The 25981-nt window shown below is 42.4% G+C and overlaps 1 protein-coding gene across 1 annotated transcript in view; it reads right to left on the minus strand.

The window, feature by feature from the left end:
- ADAMTS12 (ADAM metallopeptidase with thrombospondin type 1 motif 12) overlaps positions 1–25981 on the minus strand; it is a 259452-nt gene that overhangs the window by 155082 nt on the left and 78389 nt on the right. Inside the window, exon 3 of the mRNA XM_084784120.1 lies at positions 24005–24155. Within this exon, the coding sequence (XP_084640246.1) occupies positions 24005–24155 (151 nt within the window). The remainder of the gene's footprint in view (positions 1–24004; positions 24156–25981) is intronic.

Here is a 25981-nt window from a genome sequence, read left to right on the forward strand (position 1 = left end):
GAAAAACAGATGAATACCAAGCCTTGGTGCTAGCCGTCTTCCTTCTGTGTGAGAGGGTATATGAGTAATTCATAGTTTTTGTACTTGTATGACATTTCCAAATATTATGTTATGCAAAGTGTTGGGAGGGTAAACTGTGCAATTGTTAAAACGTTTGTTTCTACACACAGCAAATCGTCAACCGGGTAGTACCCAACCAGAGTGATTTGAGAACCGCACTGGACAAATGCAAGGGATAGGCTTTGGCTGAAAGAATAAACAAGTCTGGTAGAGAAATAACTTGTCTCGCTTGATCTGACCTGCTAGAAAATCGATAGTTATAGTTTAGGTTAATTGGTTGAGTCTGATTGGTTGAGCTTAGGTTCTGTGCTTCTCTAATAAAGTGCTTATGAGAAGTGCCTTCACATTAAATAACACTCAGGATTATGATTCAAGTAACGACAAACATTTTATTTCCAAGGCTTTGGAAGTTTTCGATTTGCTTTAATGAGTCCTATTCTGTTCTGTGCTGATGTAACAGGAACCTGAGAGTTGGCAATTTGTAAACACTATACAGTTTTTTCTTACTGTTCTAGAGGCTGCAACACTCAAACGAAAGGGGGAGCATCTGGTGAGGGCCTCCCTGCTATATTCTTCCAGGTCAGGAGGCAAAAGAGCAAGAGAAGAGGCTTACAGCCTCACGCCCTGTCGTGATTGGTTCATACAGGAGAGTGGCTCCCTCCTGACTTTAAACACCTCCCAATAGGCTCCTTCTCCCAGAACAGCTGTTTAGGGATTACATTTCTAGCCCATGGTTTTAGGTCAGTACATCTGAATCTTAACAACTAGGAAAAGAGTTAAACAGAAAAATCACTTTGAGCCCGTCAAGCGCAAGTGCTTTTTACCCGTTGACAACAGAGGGTAGAGAAAATGTCAGGTAGAATCACACTGCGGAGTAGCGTGAACACTCAGAAGCATAGGTGCCAGGGACTCTGCTGAGAAGGACAGGGAGATGGCGCCTGCTGGTGAGTGGAAAGGTAGCCTCAAGATGGCGCCTGTTGGTGTGTGGAAAGGTGGCTTCAAGATGGCGCCTGCTGGTGAGTGGAAAGGTAGCCTCAAGGTCCCTGGCAATGCCTCAGAGAAATGAGGTGCGGAGCCAATGTGAGTGTGGGGATTATAAGCCACTGGTAAAGAGAGTAGCTCTTTAATAATATACTTAAATACCCAAATGTGGTGGTTAATATTTATTGCCTACCTCACAGGACCAGAGTGACCTAAGAGGCAACCCCCCTGGGCAAGTCTGTGAGTTTTTAGATGATGTTAATTGATGTGAGGAAAAGAACTCTAAATACTGATGATGGTATTCTGTGGGCTGGGGCCCTGGAGTAAAGAGGGGAAAGTAGGCTGAGCACAAGGAGTCACTTCATCTCTGATTCCTGCTTGTGCCACAGGGTCATCACCTGCCTCACTTTCCTGCTGCCATTCAGCTGCCTCACGATGAAGTACGCCTTCAATCTGGAAGCCAACAGAAACTCACCTTCCCTTTTAAAATATATAAATGCAGGTTTATTGAAAGCAGCTCTCGGCTGTCATGTGTGAGAGAGAAGTGTGCGCAGAGAGAGAAGAGAGGAAATGCTGCAAGGAGAGAGAGAGAGAGAGAGAGAGAGAGAGAGAGAGAGAGAGAGAGAGAGAGAGAGAGAGAGAGAGAGAGAGAGAGCTCACCCCCTTTTGAGTTGTTTTTGTCAGGTGCTTTGTTACAGACAAAAGATATTGAGTTACATTCAGAAATTTAGACTCACTGAGATAGGAAAATGTTTTCTTCAAGTTTTCCAAATACAAACAGCCAAAACGCTATGAATGTAACATGAATATAATTCCCAATTGTTCTGTAGTTCTTCTTGCTGCGTGTAGCTCATTTTATATATGTGTTATAATATAAATATATGTGTAAAAAATTAAAAAGAAAAAGAACCAACACATCAATTTTTATCAAATATTGTGATCCTTTTTTTTTTTTTTTTTTTTTTTTTTGTCTATGAGCAAGAGGTGAATTCTGGAGCTTCAAGCTCATGGATCAGAAGGCACCTTCTGCCACCAAAGATGTTCTTAACAAACTCCTCTCTTGTCTATAAAGAGGTGTGTGGCAGGAAACAGCCTTCCAGCAACAGCTTTGTGTCTAGGAGAATATTGTGGGCAAAGCAACTATATACAGTGTATAACACCATCTACATATGAACAGAAAAAAGGCCACTGTGTCATCATTGTTATCATAGTCTTGTGTGTGTGTGTGTGTGTGTGTGAGAGAGAGAGAGAGAGAGAGAGAGAGAGAGAGAGAGAGAGAGAGAGAGAGAGAAAGAGAGAGAGAGAGAAAGAGAGAGAGAGAGAGAGAGAGAGAGAGAGAGAGAGAGAGATCTTGTTGGGGGAAATGGGTGAATGAAAGAGTAGGAGACAGAGCCACAGGACTTTTTTTCTCAGTCTCTTCTGCATCTTTTTCTATTACTCTATTTGTTTCATTACTTGGATAAAACAGAGCTTAAATGTCCAACTTCACATTTTCTCTAGAACCTTGCTCTCTTATCTTAATCACCAATGTAGTAAATTAAAATTTAACGTAATGGGGAAATACATTAAAAGCCTTGATCGGCCAAAGGTATGTGTCCTCCATGGACGTGCTGGGGTCAGTTGTCAAACACTTCGGAAGCTCCCTCTCCCATCCACTTGCCTGGCAAGCCCCAGAGCCTCACTTGTCCTAGGACTTCCACAGGGGCGTAATGTTATTAGCTTTGTTCTTATATTTCAACAAATTCCTAACTGTGTCCATGAACAACAGGCAACTCTTTGCACAGCTCTATGGCCCTCCTTCTTGATTATAGCTTACATTTTTCTTGAAACTATTCAGAAGATGGGAAATTCTTAGCTTAGCAAAAAAGGCAGGCCTAGGAGCACTTGTTTCAAAGTCAGGAAGATTTGCATTTGTTTGAAAGTCAGGATGATTTGCTTACAGACCCCAGCTCCACCTGTAGCATGTGAATGCATCTAGCTCACTTTGTTGTTGTTGCTTTTATTTTTATTTTTTTTACTTTTTTTCTCCTTTATTAATTTATTCTTGTTACATCTCAATGGTTATCCCATCCCTTGTATCCTCCCATTCTTCCCTCCCTCCCATTTTCCCCTAATTCCCCTCCACCAGCTATCCCAAAGAAAACAACCCAGAGAACTCAAATACAACGGTTATTGCTTTTATTGTGTCAGTGTGAGTATATAATTTAAAGGCTCAGGACATTACTATGAGAAGTGAAAGTCATTTAGAGAGATGTGGCTTACTACCACACATACAATAATGGGAAATGTGTCATTACTCACATCTCGCATTCTTTCCCTCTCTGTTTGATGTCTTTTCATTCTTTACAGTAAAGTGGATCCATAGCCACACACAAAGCACAGAGGCTCCTCCTGCCGCACGGACCCCAGTAATCCTGATCGCCATCCAGTTGTGCTTAGGCACTGTCCTTCTCCAGTGCCTCAGAAAGGTATGCGTGGTAATGAAGCAAGATGGCCCACCGCAGGAGAGAATAGACTAGAATGTGTGTCCTGGAACACAGAGTTTGTAGTGATTCGTCCCTTTGTCATTTTTAATAGTGTGAGTTTCAGTGTTTTATTTAACCTCTATAAGTTAAACAAATCTTCTTGGTTTTCTAGCTGTAATGTGTGATAATAACAGTGTCTACCCATAAGGGAGCTAGGCATTCTAAATAAGAGACGTAGCAAGCCCAGCACACAAGAGGGATTCAGATCCTAGTATATACCTAGCAAGAAAAACTGGCAACCAGCCTAGAATAGACTCAACTCATCCAGGGGACATGGCTATAGCACCCCTGGGTCCTTACAGTCTAGGCAACAAACAACATGGCCACACACTGATGAAATCCAGTTGGCTTCAGTATGGACAGGTAGCATCCCTGTGAGGGAGTTCCTGAGAATGGCTGCTAATGACACTTTGTAAGCCATTATCTCCTAGGCCAAGAGATGTATCCAGAAGCTCCAAGCATGGATAATCAAGGTCAGCTCTTACTGAATGCTTCCACCTTCTCTCTTTCACATAGAAGCACTGAGCCAAGGTTGTATGACTGTGTTCACCTGAGTTAACCTAGCCAATGATTTACACTCAAGATTAATGCTCACATCCAGGGATTCTAAAGCTTAGACATCAACAAAGACACAGACACAGACATAGACAGACAGACAGACAGACAGACAGACACACACACACACACGCACACACACACCATGCAGTTCTTAGCTCCCAAGGGAACTGATCAGCTAGGGAAAGAGACACGGGATGCAGTGGCCTGGCTGACAGCAGTGCTGGAGGCTGTGGTCTCCCTCCTTTCTGACCTGCCTGTAGTCAAGGCACGTGTTTTTTCTGTATAGCAATCCGAGAAGCAAACCCTCTCAGTGCTCCAAGCAAAATGGCCATGCATCTGTCATCACCAGTGCTATGGAACAGGAGCTGTCTGTCTGGGTCAGAAGAGGAGACAACTGCTCTCTCTACAAAGCCACTCTTGGGAATCATATCAACTAAAGACAGAAGGCCAAGCCGTGCAGGAGAACAGCAGTGTCAGCGGGACACTGGGCAACCCAGGAGATATTCAGCTTCTCTCTGTTTTAACTGGATTGAGACCCAGCTACCTGAGTCTATGAAGGGTAATCATAAACTGTAAACTGTAACATCTTCTGCAAAGTTGACTTATTGCACCAAAACATGTGTAGTACTTTGAATTCCTTTGAAAAACTGAATTGTTTTAAAGAAGCATTTCCCTGAGAGTGATTCATGAATAAGGTATGGTACTTATGCTCAGGTGTAGTGTGCAGGTGGGGGGGCCCTCTAAGGGATGAAACCACAGAGAGCTGAAAACAAGGCAGCAGGGGAAAGGATGGGGAAGGATCAGCTTGGGGTCTCTTCAGCCTTGAGAAACATCTTGGAGTTTGGCTGAAGGAAGACACTGGGGCAGCCTAATGCTCCTGGTCCCAGACCCCGGGCAGCCTAAGGATCCAGTCCCATACCCTGGGGCGGCCTGATGCTCTGGATCCAGACCCCATGGCGGCCTAAGGATCCAGTCCCATACCCTGGGGCGGCCTAATGCCCTGGATCCAGACCCCACGGCGGCCTGAGGATCCAGTCCCAGGCACTTCCGGCAGCATTTCTCATGTTTACCTGGGCGTAGAACCTTGCTGCAAAGTGTCTAGATTCCTGCTAAGACCCAACATTCCTAATGCTTTTCTCTTAATTTTTAGCTGACTGGAGACTACATTTAAATTTTTTTTAATTGACATGTAGCAATTTTTAAATATTTGTTGGATACAGTGAGCTATTTCCGCACATGTATACAGTGTGCAGTGATGAATGTTATTTTCTTTTCTAATTGTATTTTTGCAGTGGCTAGTCAGTCTTCTTTTTTACGGCTCACTAAACTGCTTTTTAATAACAATAACAAATTTGAAATAACGATATTTACTAGACACTGCAGATTTGCTTTAATGCGTTTTTACACATTTTAATCCTTTAATTCTCACAAACCGTTACAGGTAATAAACTTAGGAATGGAGAAGGAAGTACTTTCCCCAGGTCCTTAGTTGTCAATGAATGACGGCTGAAACAGAAGTTGCTTAGATTATGTGTCTAGACCATTGGTTCTTAAAACTGTAGCATGCAATACAATTTCAACAAAACAAAGTGCTAGGAGGCAACCTAGAGCAGTTGAATAGGTAGCTGGGGACGGCTGGTTTGAGGATCTAGTCTCAAGTGGTCCTGACGTCACTGGCCCAGGACCACATTTGGATAACCGTGGTTTAGACTAGGAGTCAAAAAATTATCATTAATAAATAGTAAAGGCTGTCTATCAGACTTTCTAGACTGAGTGAATTCCAAGTGTTCTACAGGGGTTGATGATGTTGGAAACTGGACATTTGCTCCATTTTTTCCAATTGGGAACATTAAAATTATCAGTTTACTTTAAATGCTTCCTACAAAGCCAGCGTTCACTCTAATACCAAAGCCAGATGAAGATACAACATAAAAAGGATACAGTAAACCAATATCTGATGAACACAGATGCAAAGTTTCCCAACAAGTTATTAGTGAACTGAATACAGGAACATATCAAAATGTTTATTCACCATTCAAGCTAGATTTATCTCAAAATTGTAGGAATGATTAAAAAGATGCAAATCCATCAATGAAATAACTCATATGAATAAAGACAAAAAAAATCACATGATCATCTCAGTGTATGGAGGAAAGGTCTTTGACAAAATACAGCATCTCTTCGTGATAAAAGTCCTAGTGAGGAAAGGATTGGAGAGACTATATCTCAATATAATAGATGTAAAATATGAAACACCCACACCCAGTGTCATCATAAATCGAAGAACATCTTAAAGTAGCAAACTCAACACTGACAAATGAAACTTCATTAAACCACAAATCAACTGGACATCAAATTAAAAGTTAATTGAGTAAAAGGTCAGCATACAGAATGAGAGAAAAATCTTTGATAGCTATGCATAAGTAAGAGATTGATATATAAATTCATAAAGAATATCTCTTTTAAAAAGGCAAGAAAAAAACAGTAACTCAATCAAAATCTGGTTTATAGATCTGAACAGAGTTCTTAAAAGAAGAAATACACAAGGAAAATAGGTCATCAGTTTGAGGGTAAGTTGGGGAAAGTGGGCATGGGAGAGATTGGAGGGGGGACATGGGAGGAACAGGAAAGCAGTACGTGACGTCATAAATCTTTAATTAAAATAAAAATATTACTGATGAAAAGAAATACAATGACTACAACACGTTTTTAAAGTAGTCAACATTATTAGCTATTAGGAAAATGCAAGTCATAACTACTTTTACATTTTATCTTACACTAGTCAGAATGACTATCATAAAGAATTCAAATGACAACAAATGTTGGTGAGGACGTGGGGAAAGAGGATTACCCATCCCCTGCTTATAGGAATAGAGAATGGCACAGTTGCTATGAAAATTAATAGTGAGAGTTCTTAAAAGTTGGAAAAAGAGCTACTACAAAAGAGCTATAGTATCTCTGGGAATATATCCCAAAGGATCTATATTCTACAAGAAGTTCTGCATTCACTGAAGAGAATACTTTAAAGTAGGAAAGAGAACAACACAGGCAATGGAGAAGGCAAGGTTTTGGATAGATGGGTTTAAGTGGGGGGGGGGTGTGGAATGAAGGGACGAAGGAGGTGAGGTGAGGAGAGATGGTCAAGCAAATATGAAGATGTATGGGAAAAAGTCACAGTGAAATAATATCTTGTAACCCAATTAAAGATTCTGTAATGTTTAAAGTAGTGGGAAATGTTATTGCAGGCATTCACAATAGGAAAAGGTGCGTGGAATACATGATTGTGATGCTTAGCTGTTGGTGGATCTTCCACACCAGTGCTCCTAATCCAAGGCTCAGACAACATCATGGAAGAGGAGGTAGAAAGATTCTAGGAGCCAGAGGAACTCGTAGCAGCTGTGCTGCTTGAACAAAATTCCAGCAGGAATCAGGAGAGCCTTGAGGCATCTCCTCTCACTAATTTTTTTTATTGCCAGCTTATGATTATTAAGAGGCTATGGCTAACTTTCCTTTAAGAGTATAGCCATACACACACACACACACACACACACACACACACACACTGTACATAGGCGTATTTCAGGATTATATGCATTCATGAAATTTCCAGGATACAAAAATATTATTTTAAAATTTAAACTTAAAAGTGAAGATATGAAAAGAAAGCTCTTTCTTTGTTGTTATTTTTAAAAATTAATTCTTGTGGCTTTAAAAAAAAATAGTAATGTCACAAATTGGTATAGCCAAACTAATGTACTTTGTTTTTGAAGCGTGCAACAGTTAGCATATTTGAGAGAAGCCAAAAGTGGGCTTTGCAGGATGTTTAGACAATGGGAGATGTGAGGAAGACGTTCTCACAGCAATGCTCAACCATAGCTGGATTTTCCACTGATGAGTCCAAGTTCCCATCTCACCAGTGATTACAAATAATTCCGCTTTACTCTAATCATGGAGAACATTGCTCACACCAACCTCTGTACCGGGACCCACTGGAAAGCAGCAACATAATTGTCACTGCCTCTCTTCACACTGCTGGGATTATCCAGCTTGCAATGGCCTCCAGGAACTCTTGGGTGGCAATAGGCATCCTCGCATCATTTTATTCTGTCTGATACGTCCACTGTTTCTTCACTAGAAAGAATTCTCTGTAGTGTTCTAGGGGATGGAAAGCTCAGTCCCATAGCCACCTATAACCACGTGTCCCTCAATGCACTAAGAAACCAAGGGAACAACAGAGAACAAGGCAATCTCTTTGCTAGGGCGTAAGCAAATGGCTCCTGTTCTTAGCACTTTGCAGTCTCGCACAAACATGTGCTTGATCTGGGGAAACAGCTGCAGCAGAAGACAGAACAGCAGAACTTGCCTTTCCTGGATTGTCTTACAAGACACGCATCCTTCTCTAGCTAAAGGCTCCACTGTCAGATGCGCAACCTTAAGGTCCATATGTGTTTTGTAATTCTTGCTGTTAGAGAAGGGTGGTTGTCAGGGCGTGGGGAAGGGGGGATGGAAAGCTGTTTACTGGGTACAGAACTTTTGGTTTGCAAGATAGAAAAGGTTCTGGGGATAGTTTACACATAATTATCAATATTCACACTTTAAAAAGATAAAGATTGTAGATCTTCTGATATATATATACATACATACATACATACATACATATATACATATATATATATATATATATATATATATATATATATATATATATCACAAACATCTAAAAGTCATTTTTCTGATGCATTTTTATTTCAGAACACCCAGAACAATGTCTGTAGTGGGTCCCTGAAATCAAACTCATATGTTTCTGCAAGTGCAAGGAAAAAAAATTCTCAACTAATCTGAATTTGCTGGGAAGGATAAAATATCAAGGAGCCTTATATGACGTGTACCAACTAAGGAGTTTGTCAGGCAGTCACTAGGAGACCTTTGGGTTGCCTAGGGCACTAGAATTAGAAACAGCAGTTCAGGCACTGTGAGGCTCCAGCCTCCACTGACCCCATCCCAGCCACCTAGGTATGCTAGAGTTATGGTATTTCATTACCCCACAGTTAGAAAGGAGAAACCACCACAGGAAGAAGCAGGAGTAGGAAGGCGGTCTTGCTCCAAGGTCATCCGCTAGTGTGGATCTTCAGGCTGTCTGGTTGCTCTGCTGAGCTGTACTCACACAACTACAGGTCCTCTGAGCGCTGAAGAAAGCATCCCAGAAGATACATCACAATCTCAGTGCTAGTCAAAGTCGCGTGGAATGGGGTCAGCTACAGGTTTGGGAACAGCCTTGCCCCTTTGGCAGATGCAAACTTTGCTCCCTCTGAGCAGTGTTCTCAGAGCACACATCAGGAGGAAGAGAAAAAACGAAAGCAGCGCTCTGTCTTTAGAACAACCGTCCTTTGATCTTTTTGTCACTAAACTTTAAAGATTCAAACATCTTGAGCACAGGGGCTCAGGGAAAACTTTCGCCTCCCTTCTCTCCAAAACTGACGGTGCTGTTCCATTTGAGCTGGTCCCAGAGATGCAAGTGTGCAACTTAAAAGGGACTTTGATGCCTGCTGTACACGCACTGGACTTGGGAGCAAAGGAGACCTGGAGCTGAGAAAGCTAAGGAGAGAACGTTTGGTGCTCACTCCTCAAGTCTTCAGCCATCTGTCCTGTCTCTTAGCTCCGCATGGTCCTGGTCCTAAGTTCGCCAAAGCTCTGCCTGCCATCTGTATACTGCTTACAACAAAGAAACCTCTAGGTGCTCAGCTTTTGCCTCATGCTGTGCACTAGCTGAAGAAGCAGGAAGTGGACCCTGAGAACCCAATTAGGAAGAGCTGTTCAAAAGCAAGAGCTAATGTTCCTGAGGAGCTGGCAACAATGCATGCGGTGGGCAGGGGGTAACACATTGACAACAAGGCCATCACCAATCCTTTCTCTTATCAGGTCAGCTGCAGTGAGCCTTCAACAGCTGCAGGCCAGGCTGCAGGGGCTTGGCACTGGCACTAGTGTCTTAGCACAACACACCAGCCAGGGAAAGTCTTTCTTTTTTAAGGATTTGGACTCTTTCTGCCTCATTAGATTAAACAAAGAACTCCCGTGTCAACTAGGGGAACACAAGTGGCTTTCAGCATTATGCATTTAAACAGAATGGAAAGAGGTTCCATAAAAGCCTGAGTCATCACAGCTGAGCACTCCCCCTTTGCCTCCTGGAGCCATTGATATGGGATGGGATGTGCTTCTAAGAACACACATACCCTACACATCTGTGCTCAGTCGTCATGCACATATACCACGCATATTTAAACATAAACACATAAATGCATACACCATGCTTGGATGTATACACCGCCTCACAAACACACATGTCACACATACATGTACACACAAGTATACACCCCTTCAAAGACACACAAATAAACACATACTCATAAGCATGTAGATAAACTTACATATCACATACATAAAGGCACATAGCATATATATGAATACACATACCACACATATGCACCCATATAGAAAAACAGCACATGTACACACACCTCACTGGGGTAAAATTTAGGTGAAACACCAGGTCCTGGGCTTCAGCTAACAGCCCCATGTATCGGACTCAAATGTATACAAGGTCTTGTTTTTAACAATGAATTCAAACCTTCTAAAGAGATCTGGTATGTGTAAGCGGTCAACGGAAATGGGCTGATTGTGAAATGAGGAGACTGCTGTGGCCGCAGTGCCATATTCAGACGCTTCTCCCTGGAAGAGCCTGAGAGCTTGGCCTGGGCTCCTGTTTTCATGTGGATGTTTAGAATGAGATAAGGGGTTAAGCTAAATTGGCATAAGACCTGGGAGTCAGATATGAGGCTCTAGGAGAGGTACTGAACGGCATGAAAAGCACCGGCTGTTACAAATCTACTTTGTACCACACCAGAATGAGTAGAGTGGATCAAGACTTTGCTTGTAGACACCACAGCGGAAAGGCAGAAAGTTGTGATTTATCACACTTAAGACAATGTACCTGTCTGCTCCTTCATATTACCAGCGAGGAAATGGAGGCTGGGTGTTCATACCACTTGTCCAACCCACATAATGGCTGAAGTGGCATCAGCTATAGTTCTCACAATTTCCAGTTCATTTCCAAAAGAAGAATATCTAAATGTGTGTGTGTGTGTGTGTGTGTGTGTGTGTGTGTGTGTGTGTGTGTGTATGTGTGTGTGTGTGTGTAACTATATCTGGCTATAATTTGCCTATATGATAAGAATCACTTTCTAGCTAAGTGATTAATTGCAGAGCAATCTCAGACATCATTAACATGCATGAAATATACTTATGCTTTTGTAAGTAAAGTGTTCTGGTGCAAAGCCAGCATACAGTGCTCAAAACATGGTGAAAAATAAAACACAGGCCAGCCCGAGGCTTAGAAGTCAACCATTCCTTCCTGTAGCAGGCTGCCACTGTGACCAATAGATGGACAACCCTAAGAAAAGTCCTTATTCCAGCCTGGAACATATCTTGCCAGGATGTAGGAGAGGGGTGTACCTAATTACCTGATACAACCCAGCCTGAAATATGTGGAAATGCTTCCATGCCCTGCTCAGAGACACAGAAGGGCATGGGCTCAATCTTAAACACCCCCGCCCCTAGCACCTGTGCCTGGAACTTGGAAGAGTAATGAAAAACACAGGTGAGAACCGATCATTATCCTACAGTGTTAGGGGGTCAGAGCAAAGAGGAAGAAGCCAGGAGGAACCAAGAAGCCAAAGGGCCAGAGAGAGAGAGAGTGCTTGAGAATCTGACTTGGGAAAGCAAGGCAGCAGACATAGTAAGCTGACTGTGTAGGCAGAAAGCAACCTATTATTTAGCCATAAAAAGCATGATTCCACAAATGCTAGAAAATTCTGCAGATGTCATCTTAGGCAAAATGACTTCTTTAGAACCAATTCTCTCTTTCATACAAGGTCCATGTCAGGAAAAGACCCCAATGGTTACATGTAGCCCTTCTGTAACACAGTCATTGCATGTCACAATGTTTTGTGTGTGGTTTTTTTATGATTTTTTTCTCCATTCTTTTATCAGTCATTGGTAAGTGTGGGAGGGCAGAATCCAACTGGGCATGCCCAAGTCTCTTTGTTTCTATCTAAATTAATATTTCTTGCAAAAAGTCAAACAATGACATAAAAGCAAAATAAAAAATATTCTAGAACGCACTAAGCTTTGACAGGTTGGATCAGAAAATGCACCTAAGATTCCATTCCTTTGCTTTTGTAGAGGAAGATTGGAGCACAAAGCACATTGATAATTTTCTTAAAGACTTTACCTCAAACCTAACAAGGGAACTTTTCTCCCTCTGAAGAAATAGTTTCATGGTGATTTATGAGATTTCCAGCTGCTCCACAGAATGGGACTCTGTGGGGGGTAGAAATGCTTGTTTTCTCAAACACTGTCATTAATCAAACTGTGAGACAACACATAGTTAACACTAACTGCTGCCAGGAGGCCACTTCTGCCTTGACATAGAGGCTCAGGAGTTGGGGTCTTGGAATATCTAGGCCCAGCTCAGGTATGACCTCTATCTATTCACACCTCAGCATGCCTGGCCCCAGCTCAGGTATGACCTCTATCTATTCACACCTCAGCATGCCTGGCCCCAGCTCAGGTGTGACCTCTATCTATTCACACTTCAGCATGCCTGGCCCCAGCTCAGGTATGACCTCTATCTATTCACACCTCAGCATGCCTGGCCCCAGCTCAGGTATGACCTCTATCTATTCACACCTCAGCATGCCTGGCCCCAGCTCAGGTGTGACCTCTATCTATTCACACCTCAGCATGCCTGGCCCCAGCTCAGGTATGACCTCTATCTATTCACACCTCAGCATGCCTGGCCCCAGCTCAGGTGTGACCTCTATCTATTCACACCTCAGCATGCCTGGCCCCAGCTCAGGTATGACCTCTATCTATTCACACCTCAGTATGCCTGGCCCCAGCTCAGGTGTGACCTCTATCTATTCACACCTCAGCATGCCTGGCCCCAGCTCAGGTATGACCTCTATCTATTCACACCTTGGAATGCTGGTCTCAGCTCAGGTGTGACCTCTATCTATTCACACCTGCAGCATCCCACTGCACACACAGATCAGTCAGTCATCTGTTGAGCAAATATGTATCAAAGAAACTATCATTAAATGAGAGAACATACTCAGAGTGCAAGGATGTGTCTCAAGGTGGAAATTAAGTACAAGGCCAGAAGAATGATCAGCAATAAAGCATGATTTATACGCTCATTTGCTCATTCGGCTAGCATTTACTGGGTACTTAGGATAACAGGCTCTGTCCCATAATGTTGCAGAGAAAAAAATCAAAGAAATATTCTCCCACATCAAACTAAATTCTAGTCATTAGAAGGCCCCATGAGCATAGAGCATTGGGTAATAACTAGAAATATTAAATAGTCTACAGGATTTACAAGCGGATGGAAGTGAAGGTATCTAAGATGCTGGTCAAAGAAGGCATCTATGGTTGGGTGAGTTTGAGAAGGAGCCTGGGGAGCATAAGAGTATGTAGGCATCTGCAGGAAGGATTTTTGAAAGCAGAAAAAAAACAACGAGTGCAAGATGAACACTAATGAGGCAAGGAGGGACGGGGATGGTAACCTGAGAGGAGGTAGAAGGTAACCAGAATGCAGAAGGAACTGAAGCAGTCCTCCTCGGCAACCAGTGTGGGAAAGCGAAATCGAGGGAGACAACATTTGAATGTGACTAGAAGCTTGCTAAGAGGTTGCTTGCAGCACTGGATCTGGATGAGAAACTATCCTATGGCCCACAGGAAACCAACAGCTGTGCATATTGTGGGTTCAGAGGTCATTGCTGTTTTATAGGGCTGTTCTGGTCAGCTGCTAAGCCATCAGGGCCTCGCTTCTGGTTCATCTTCTGAGGTTTTGAGTCCCCATACACACCCGCCCCACTGTGTTGGATGATGCTCTTGAGGTCCCCTGTCCATACTCCTGCCTGGCCCAGAACTTCATTCGCTGCAGCATCTTGAATGTCTCCTACTCGGTCCAAGCAGAGGCCTGTTAAATACATGAACTTACTCATTTTTATCTCTCTGTCCACCCACCCACCCCACTCTCTCCCTCCCAAGGTTTCCTGCTCCTTGACAAAATAAAAATCGTAATGGCTAGGGAAATTGTTCAGGTGGTAAAGTGCTTGCATTCCAAGCACAGAGATCTGAATCCCAGCTCCAAAACTGCTGTAAAATAAGCCAGATGTGGTGGTGACACACATTTGTCATTCTGACCTTGGGGAGGCAGAGACAGGTAGGCAGCCTAGTCTGCTGTAACTGAGTAAGGCAAGAAGAGAATTCATCTCTGAAAAGAAAACTGCATGCTACCTGAAGAATGGCATCAATGGGGTCTTTTGGCTTTTATGAGCACATGCAGGTATGCGTACCTACACACACACACACACACACACACACACACACACACACACACACACGGAAAAAATCTTAAGTTGGTAAGTGCTGCTTCTTGTAAGGAGGCTGGTAACATCATGGGCCAATTTTTTTTTCAAGAAAGCATGGGCTTTTTTTTCAGAATTAAATCAGCTCCACAAAGAGAAAGATGTGTGTTTCTAATACAGTGTAGGGAATCAGGACATTAAAAGCTTGTAAGGTCAATACTTTTCTGCTCTTTTCCAGGACAAGGCCTCTGCTAGATCTTAGGTACACATCTGAGAACAAGCAGATGTGACCCCTGACCTCAGTGGGCTTACTGTGCTCAGGAACAACCGGGCAGAGGACTCACATGATAGAGCCTGTGGTGGGCACATCTCCGCTGGGCCCGAGTCATGTGGTACAGCTGAGCTTCTCTAATGGATGGACAGAAGTAACTCAGGCTCAGGCAGAGGAACTCTAAGGACAGGGATGGCAGACAAGCAGAAGCGTGGCTTTTCTGAGTAACGAAAGTAACCTCAGCATAGCACAAGAGATGAGCCTGGAGAGATAAGCAGGGCAGCCCTGAGATGCACCTCCAACAACTTTTCAGAGGGCCGCTGTCCCTAGAGGATAACTGACATGTGTAGAGGACTCTTTGGCACAGGGGAGGTGATTTGACTCATGTTTTAGAAACTGGATTCCAGTGAGAGAACTCCAGAGAAGGATGACCAGTTCGGAGGCAGGGGTAGTGTTCTAAGTAAGAGCCGGCAGAAGCTGACGCAAGCAGTAAGGCTCTGGCGGAGGTGGATGGCTTAGAAACCTATTAGACAGTAAAAATGATAGGACCGGGTAATAATGTGGGTTGGCTGAGCATGTGTGAGGGTTAAACAAGGAAAACCACATCAAGGCTATTGGACACAAACAGTTTTCAAGCTAGAAGTTGAGCTGTTTGTTCGCTTGTTTGTTTGTTTAGGATGGCATGGTTTTCCAAGTAGGGTCACTGGTGGCCCCTGGATTGAAGACTGAGGTGGTGTAGAAAGAGAAGATTCTATGTGACAGCTAAACGTAACTGTCAAACTGAGTGTATCAACAATAACTCCCACCAGGAAAGCAGACTTCCAGGTGCAACGATGATGCCATTTTCAGAGATGGGGGAGGCCCTGACCTAATGACCGCATCGATGCCCAGGTGGATTCACACTGTGATGGCACTGTTGAGAGGTAGAGGAAGGCAAAGGTTAGAGACAGCTGATCACCAAGTTGTGTCCTTGAGGACTATATTTTGTCCTGACTCCTTCTTTCACTCCTTGTCACTGCTCCCAGGCTACATGGTGTAGACTGCTCTGCTTTGTCATGTTCTCTCTTCCTCACTGACAACTCTGAAACTGAACCAGGTAAATCTTTGTTTATTTGTTTATGTCAAACACACCTGACTGCTATATGAGAGCTGCTGAGCTGTTTCTCCTCACAGTTAGGGAAGTGCCAGACTCTCAGATGGCTGATCTTTCAGATCATGGCTCTTTAGAATGGGGATGACTTGCCTTACAAAGGACCATCCGTCTGCCACACTGACTAGAAAAGCCTCTGCCCAACCTAGAGTACTTGGCCCTGTGCTCTCAGCCTTTCCAAAACCAGCCCTTGAATGCAGTTCCAGCCTCTCTGACAGCATGTGTGCCCAGCACAGAGCACGCTGAGGGAACAGCGAGCAGAGCAAACATGGAATGACGAAGGAACAAGCCAACAGACTGACCGGCGCTGGAGTAATATAAAGAGAGGACCACTGTGGAGTCTAGGTAATGAAGAAAATGTTTGCTTCAGAAATAGATATGTCAGCAGTCTGGAGCAACTGTGGCACAGCTGCTGGCTCTTTGAGTTCATAGAGTCACGGCCACAGAGTTTATTATCCAACAAAGCCACCAGGGTTACCATTTAATCTGCTTACTATGAAGTAAAATGAATAATCTTATTGCTATGAGCTCATGAATTAAATATTTCTCAGTCTCCTCATTCCTTTTATTAGTGAAAACCCAAAGTACTTCCCCCAAACTCTTACTAGTTCTTAAAGGAGATCATGTGTGTGGATGTGAATGCATCTGCCATTCTACAGATTAAAAATAACCAAAAACAATCAAACAAGCAAACTCCAACAGTAACTCATACAGCAACTCTCTTCATCCATGATAATATCCCATAGTAAAGCAAAATACAAGCTACTAAATGTTGAGAATTTCCAGGCTTAATTAAGAGTCCTGTGTAGGACAATCTAAAATGCTAGAAACTGGACCACAAACACTATGCCTAGTTTGTTTAACCTTTCGCCAATTTTATTTGGGCCCTACAAAGATATTATTCATCCCAAATCAGCCAGAAGAAACCTTAAGAGAGCCAAACCCCATTTCCCTTAAGAGGAGTTAGATAGGTTTTTGGTTGTTTTCTTGGGTGATAGATGTTTATTTTTACTGGGAGTTGGTTATAAGTTATTACTGGTCTTATTCAGAGAGAAAATAAGGTTGGATTTAGGGATGTCTCTCTTTTCCTTTATCTTTCATTCTTAGGTTTGGAGATAGGGGTTGAAAAGAAAGAAGGAGAATACAGAAATATAAAGGGATGAGAGGACAAAATGTAGATTAGTGCCTTAATTGTTATGTTTTTAATTCACTGGTGTAGAATTTTATATATAGATGAAAAATAAGTTTAATTTTTAGATACATTGGTATAGATTCAAATTTATGATTGTTTTTTTACCACATTATATATATTTCTACTCTAATATGTGGTATTGTACCCATATAACTCAACTATAATACAAGGTTCACTTCCAATACTTTGAAAGTGCTATTGCAGACTGTTTAGGATAAGTAAGTTATACAAGTTAATTGTTAGTTGATCAAATCATGGTCATAATCAATCACTAGTCTATTTTTATCACAAGAATATACATCCTAGGTGTAACAGATAGATATAATTCTATAAAAAGATAAGATAAAATAGTAATATGAGGTCTTCAAAAACCTCAGAGACATACAGAATATGGCATTTAGAGATGTTTTTATCATTTTAAAGATTCATTGACAATGAGACAGGTTAACTCCTGGCAACACCCAACCTGCCTCAAAGAAGATGATGAGCATCAAAGAACCTCCTTGTGGAGATGGCTTTAAATGTGGCAAACAAGCGACTGGGCAAAATGTCCTCCTTTCTACCACAAACAGAATTTTGCCTAAAAATGGGCAAGCTTGGATGTAGGCAGATTCAGTGGCTAAACTCTACCAAGACAGGGTAAGCAAGTCCTCAATAGTTCCTGCCTCACAAATGTGTCTGCCAGATACATTGAGCCAGAAGGCTGAAGATGATGTTCCAACATTATAAAGGGTTTTGGGTGACTGTTCAGGCAGCAAACTGTCTCTGTCATCCTCCTATTTGGGAAGCTGCTAGCCTGCACTTCCTGTCTACTCAGGTAATTAATTTTATTCCTTCTCAAGTCTCTGATGGCATTGAAGACCAGATAGTTTAGTTTTATAATTAAGCTTAGTTGTTTAGGGGTTAAGCTGTCTTTAGGTCTAGATAGATGTCTTAAGTTGATAAAGATGAGATATGATAGATATTGATTTACATTCAGAATTTTAGACACACCAAGATAAGAAAGATGTTTTCTTCAAGCCCGCCAAATACAAATAGCCAAAATAATATGAATGTAACATTTATATAATTCCTGATTCGGGGTTCTTGTTGCTGTAGGTAGTTTATTGAATATATGTGTAATAATATAAATATACATGTAAAAATAAAGTAATAAACTAAGTAAATAAATTTTAAAAATTAAAAACAAAAAATACAAACTACTTTTCCAATAAGGTAGTCAGCAGCACCTCAAAGAATACAAAGCAAAGATCAGGCAGTTTGTGTGAAGAACTTTTGCTGATGTGTGAGGTAACATAATTGTGTTGCCCACTGAGAACATTGAGATGCCACAGGGAACACAGGAGTCCTTTAGAGTCTTCAGCTCGCTGCATGCCTGTTTAAATCAGAATTAAGGTATAAACTCTCCCAAGTTTAAAGCTCTGCTCTGATATATCAGATTAGTGACCCGATAAGCTAAATAACACAGTGATCCATTGTTAGTGTCCAGTAGTTAGCACTTGTCAGTTAATATTTAATAGTGTCTGTGCACATCATTTAAGAAAGAAAAATGACATAGAAACTTTCAAGTGATTACCTGAGACTTTGATCTCATGCAATAAAGTAGGCTAGACAGTCTGAAAACTCCTCCCCAGTATTAAGCACCTCACAACACTAAGGTATGAGAACTTTCTGGGGAAACTTTCCAGATGCCAAAAGTAAAGAACAGAAAAGAAAGTATCAATTTACAAAAGAACTCAGAGACACAAAAGACACAGTATTTTGAACGTCTTTTCTGACACCAGCACTGCAGTCGAGCACTAACCTGTGTTGCTGTGAGGGCATTTGCACACATGACTAATACCTATAATCAGTTAACTCTAAGGTGATTATCCTAAATAATCTAGTGATCTGCTCTGACCAGTTGAAAGGCCTCATAAATACAGCTACAGCTTCTCAGGGAGACATTCTGCATGTGGACAGTTGGTTCAGCATGGGCACCACAGTCTCACCGTGCCCTTTCTGGTGGCTTGTTCATAGATTGGTCATTTGCAAGACTCACCCCTACTGCTGCTCAAGTCACTTCTTTGCAGTAAAGATCTCAAGATACATTTGTTGTTGGCTTTGTTTCTCTGGTTATATCCTGACTAACGTGTGGCATTAGCAGCTAAGCTGGGGTGTCTGTTGTTCCCTATTTCTACTCTGGGGAAATGGAACATGTTTAAGGCCTATATAGGTAGAAAGTCAGATTAGAGTCTATGTGAAAAGTGAACACAAGAACACACAAACACTTGGCCAACTGGGCAATGGTTCTTAGTACAGAGAAGAAAACTGTTGAGATGCCCTCGTACAGTAGTTCTCAACCTTCCTAACACCGCAACCCTGCAGTAGTGCCTCATGTTGTGGTAACCCACAACCATAAAATATTTTTGTTGCTATTTCATAACTGTAATTTTGCTACTATTATGAATCATAACGTAAATATCTGTGCTTTCCAATGGTCTTTTGCGGTCATGACCCATTGGTTAAGAACCATGGCTTTAGGACATACATACACACACACACACACACACACACACACACACATCACTTATACATACATACATACATACATACATACATACATATATACATACACACACACACACACAGACACATACACATATGCATCCCAAATTGAAAGCATCTTGTTTATAACTTTAACACAAAGCACTTCCTATCCAGCAAATTGACAAAATGCAAAAGAGAAAAATACCATGAATGAGACAGGATACAGGACAAGAGACCATCTCACCCATGCTTGTGAACATCAACTTTGGGATGCAATTATGCATCATCTGGTGAAGTCTTGCATCTAGGTATTGTTGACTTCATTCCACTTAATAGAAGAACAAACTCACAGAACACCTACAGGTGGGGTGACATCCCCATCAACCTACACTAAAAAACATGGACAAGAATGGACTGTGCAAAACACTGTATTCACACATACACAGACACACACACATACACACCACCACCACCACTGCCATCACCACATACAACAACAACAACAACAACAACAACACAAAACAAAAACCTGCAAGCAGTTTGAAGATGGCTAAGACTGGATTGAGTATAGAAGGTTTACAAGTTGGAGTACTCTACATCAGGAAAAAAAATGAATAATGACTCATACTGTTCTGGCACAAACATAGTACAGAGTAACAGGATCCCAACACGTGTCCTAACAATAGGCCACAGCTCTTCAGGATCCTCCCATAGGTTATAAAGGTGCGGCCAGGGCCGGACCCCTCCTTACTCACGCCCTTCACCCAAGCTTTCAGCTTCATACCTGGAGCTGTACACTATCCACACATGTTTCCACAGAGCCCAGGAAACACCTGGCATAAAGGAGATACCCAGCAGACATCTGTGGGACCGTTGCATGAATTTGAAAACAAGCTTGCATGCCAGGAACAGCTTAGGGGTTTCCGCCTGGAGTTCCGATGAGTGAAAGCAGGCTCCGGCCTTATCTGCCATGGTGACTTCCTGCCACAAACTACCCTATGTCATCTGCCCAATATCAACTTCCTCAGCTTCCCAGATAGTCCCACACGACAGCCACCTGTGCCCCAGTGTGACCACATCTCAGTGATAAGTTAAAGACAAAGGGGCTCGTCTTTACTGATCAGAGGAAAGTGTAGGCTTGCAGAGGTCTCATTGCTTAGCATAGATTCCAGAAAGTTGATCTTAGAGAAAATAAGAAATGTGCAGGACTCAGCAAGAACTCAGAAAATTAGACAACTCTGGCAGGACAGATTGAGGAAACAGTTACAGCGCTCAAACCAAAAGCAGGCTACTGTCACATTCAAATCTTGACACAGGCTGCAAACCCCCCTACACTTTTCTATGAGGGAAATAAAAACAAGCGAAGGTTCAGATTTCAGGGGAAAGGAGTTCATCCTTTTTTTCCCGCTGAAACACATTAGTATGCCAGAATACACACATGGTCAGGCCAATCAGTTTTATATGATCAGTGTCATCACAGCAACAATGCAGCCTGGCGCTATCAGTCTACATAAGGATAATGGGTATTTTAATGTCAGCCAAGGACACCACTGTCCACAGTTGACGCCATCATCTCTGCAGAATGGCATGAGATAAGACTACTGTTGTCTGGTTCAGCAATACCAAGTACATTTCACTGTCCCAAGATTATAAAAGTCCTAATGTCTGTGTAGTTTGACAATATGTATGAGTTCATTGGATATCACCTTGGCTATCATTTAAACACTATTATTCCATTAGAAGAGAGAGTTCAGACAACTAGAAAAGACCCGACTGTTTTCTTCTTTCTATTAGTGTTACCTGGAGCATAAATGGATACACTCTGGTTTCTTCTTGGCTACAAAAGGTTGTATGTATCAATTTCATTTCAATGATTTACTGTCCTAGTTTGCATCTCACACATTGGGCAGAGGGAGTCTGTATGTATCCTCATAGGGCTTGTGGGAATGCCCAATGAAACACGATTAACAATGAAGGAAAATGTAAAGTTAAGTACTGAAGTACCCAAAGCCAGTGGGGTGATGAAACTGTGGCTTGTGGACTCGGCTGTGCTCTGATAGTAGCCAGTTTGATGCCTTTGAAAACTGTCTCCCTTCTCTGAGCCACAGCTGTGGTCTCACTGGAAGAGGTCTCCGCTGGGGGCTGTCAAAGTCCCTGTGAACACAGCTGATCGATTCTAACACTCTGATGAATTCTAAAGCAGAAAAAAAGTGTCCTTTCCAGACCCTTCGAATGTCCTTAGAGATACTAACAGTAGGAAGATGGTTCTCAGGAGGGAGCAACCAAGAGAGGATGTACAAGTTCAGAGGCTTAACGTCTCCCTAGAAACACCACATGACATAGTTTGACAAGTATCATAATCATAACTATTACGTGTGATGTAATAGTGACTATGGTATTTGTAAACCCCACTCTTTTTCTATCTTTTCCTTCTGCCTGCATGAGTAAACATTGGCCGAAGTCAACTCATTGGTTAAAAGGCATTTCTTTTATTTTATATATATGAGTATTTCTCATGTATGTATATATGTATGTATGTATGTATGTATGTATGTATGTATGTATGTCACATGAGAAGGCTGGGAGAGGGCACAGCATCCCCTGGCACTGGAGTTTTAAGCTACCATGTGAGCTCTGGGGGATGAACCTGGCCATTCTGCAAGAGCAACAAATACCCTTATCTGCTGAGCCACTTCTCCAGCCCCTCAGTGTATTTGTAATGAGCCAGCTTCTCAACTGGGGGCTCCAAGTATTCGAGGTAGGTGATGGGTAGTTTTCACTCATTCCAGGAAACAACAATTTAGACAAATTCACCTACTGCCCTGGTCATTCTCTTAGTCATGCTGGTAACCAAGACCTTGAACTCTAACTTAAGCTATAAAAGTCATAAACACAGCACATTCTTCATTGCCCAGAGCATAATGGGAGTGGAGGTAATTATCCAGTGATTGGGTTCATGACAAACAGCATCCTAAACTTTACATCGAGATTATAGGGATTGGCACTTCCAGCAATCCGATCAGCCACGTGATTGGGGTCCTCCTTTCTTGTCATGCTCGCTACAAGATTTACACAGTAAATCATGCAACGCAGAACCCAGTTGTAATTACTTACTAGGGTTAAGGGGTTAAAGCAGCCATTTTATTTTACACACATAAAACGTTGCATATTTTAGAGTTTCCTGTTGCGCACAATCACTACTGAGACGATAGAAAGAACTCCCAGGGATGCTTCTATGAAGCACGCACACACGTGCCCCTCCCCCACTTCCATGCAATGACTACAGAGCTGCAGGCCTCAGTTGTCCTGCCCAGGAACCACTGCTTTAACTCCACCATGCATTTCTCCTTTGAGGCTTCCAGATCCTTAAAACACAAAATAATACTATTTTGTTGTTCTTTTTTTTTCTCTCTTATGGTATTTTTAGTTTTCCCTCTGAAGAAATGGACAACATAATATTTGAGAAAATATTTCAATTTTGAGTAGCCCTTTACATAGTTTTTATTTTCTACACATTAAAGAAAATGTGAGGTTGCAAAAAGTTACTTGGGTCAGTTTATATGTGAAGACCAACTTATTTTTTTTTTATTTTTTGAAAGTGGGCAGGATAGATGCATCTTTTTTCATTATATTTTTTTCATGCAATATATTTTGATTATGACTGCCCTTCCCCTAACTCCTCCAAGATCCTAACTCTCCAGGGCAAGACAGAAAGGAGCCACTCAGATCATGAGCGGGGCAGGCAAGCAGGAAGGCAGGAGGGTGGGGGACAAAGGGAAGAGAGGAAGGAGGGGTGCAGGGAACAGGACAACAGGGGTGGGCAGGAGGGCAAGAGGGCAGGGGTGCAGGGGGATGGGGTAGCAGGAATCTGGCTCAGCCAACATCAGACACAACACAGTGTAGCCAAAAGTATCGCTAAATTCACCGTCTAATAACGTGTTGATAAGCTTTTGGCTTCTCTCTTCACACATCATCATCAAGTGTTTGAATCTGCCTTCCATAAGCAGGCCTGAAGAGCTGCCAGCTGCTTGTTAATAGTTTACATCAGCACTGATGTCATATCAAATTGTCAGTGTTTAAAAGCTTTACTTCATTAAGTTGTTTCTTTCTGGGACATTCTGGAGAGGATTTTTTTTTTTTTTTTGTAGCTGAGGCTGACTTTGAACTCGTGGACCACATGCCTCTGCCTTCTAAATCTTTGAGGATTACAGTCACACATGCCAGACCTAGCTGAAGAGGTCATGCTTGGGGGAAAAAAATCATAACAGAAAAAAACTCCTTATCTATGAAGATGTTAAGTCACAATACCCTTTAGTCCACAGGTGGGCTCCTGCGTCTCTGGAGTTCTGGAGCTCTGCCTCCTGTACACCACATGAGGGTAGTACCCTTCCTTGGTCAGTGGATGCTTTTTAACAGGCTCAATAAAGAAGTCTCCATGTGGTAGATGGAAAAATCCAGTCTGTAAATATATGCAATAAGAGGGTTTAGGTGAGTCAACTCTGCAAAGAAAATTACTAAAGTGAAACATTATGTAGACCTTGGCAAACCCCAAAATAGCGCTCCCAGACTCTGCCATTAGATGTTGTAAAACTGATGCACATGAATAATTGCATCAAATGTTTTTATAATCAAAAGTATTAAATGATTGGTCATAGATGCCTTTGAGATGCTAATAAATGTCTACGTGTCCATACAGATCCCAAATGTCACATGCGGTTGTTCAGGTTCCCAGCTCCTCCCTTAGAAGCACTGCTGGACGTTTATGGACCACAGACAAGAGCCTCTGTTTCTCCGTGCCCCGTGGAGACCATGCCTATGCCCTCAGCCCCTTGATAATATGTGGGATAATTTGGCCATATGGTCACCCAATTGCTTTCCTGGACGTGCCTAATGTCTCACTCAGGAAGAAAAAAGAAACATGGTGTGTGTTTGATCCAGTGGATAGCCCTCTGTCACTTTCCAGGCAAACGGGGCATTCTTATTCCTGGATGGGGGATCAGTTCTATATCCGAGGATGCTGGCCCATGAGAAATTCAACCCACAGGGTAGATCTGGAAGTCTATTTCTTTCTACTCTCTTGCTCCCTAAGGAAAACTGCCCGTTTGAGGTATGTAAGGAAGTCTGTGGCAGCCAGGCATGAAGATACATGTCAGTTATACTTAGCCCTATGAAGGTCTATGCGGAAAGATTATGAGTTTAATGTTGATGTCATCTGGGCTACAAACCAAACACTCAAGGTTCCAATCCCATCATGCATGAGACAGAGCTCACCCCTGGGAGACCTTTTTGGATTTTTATGTCAAGCCACCAGTTTAAGGACACCAAACCCTGGAATGAAATGGCCTCAAGTGCAGATGGCTCCTCACTTCGGATCTTGGCTAAATGACTTGCCCCGTTTCTCAGATCTCATCTGAAACACAGAGATGCTCACGGGCTATCATAAAGGGCCAATGAGTTCATCTACGTAGGACTTTTAGAGAAGATAAGGTTCAGAGCCTTTCCTAACATTAGGCCTTTTCCAGACTTCTGACTATGTCATTTCATGGAACTGGGGTCTCCAAAATCAAAGTAGCAGGTCGTTTAATATTAGTTCACCAATATAAAGCTGGGTGCTAGGGACTTGAAGGGGACTGGGAAAGACTTCCAAGGTCAGGCTCCTCTTTGCATCCATCTCAGCCTAATGCTGCTCAGCTCTACAGACAAGACAAGCCGAGCAGCCCAGGCAGACAGGAGGCCAGGAAGGCTCTTCTCAATTTGGGGGATCTTTTGTTTCTACTACGTCTCAGTGCAAACAGTAATACAGTGAGACCTCACCACTAATCTTGCAATTAATTTCCTACTTTGATTGCCAACCTCAAAATACCTTAATATGAAGAATAATAGAAAGATAAAAATCGCCTACTGTGAGTTGTGAAAATAACTGTGTGACTATGAATAGGTTACTCAAACCTTTCAGGCACAGTGCCCTCACCTGTAAGAGGCAGCAGCAATCCCAATTCCTTCCGTGGGGCTGCTGGAGGGTCAAGCGAGAGGAAGCTTGGGGAAGTGGCCTGCAAGACCGTTCCATATCTAACCTCAGATTTGTTTCTATTTCCTAGGAGATATGATACTCTTTTTTTTCTCAGTAGCTTTGTCTGAGAAGAACTTGTGTGACAGGAGCAACGCGAACGAGACCCAGAGAACAGTACCAAGTAGTTGTAATGAGACAGTAGAAGCCGACTCCATTACGCTGTGAGTCAGAGACCAACAAGAGAGAAGAAAGCCTGCCTGCTGCTAGTGAGGCAC

The sequence above is a fragment of the Acomys minous genome (assembly GCF_964271855.1).
Source record: "Acomys minous genome assembly, chromosome: 5".
In the NCBI taxonomy this organism is placed as follows: domain Eukaryota; kingdom Metazoa; phylum Chordata; class Mammalia; order Rodentia; family Muridae; genus Acomys; species Acomys minous.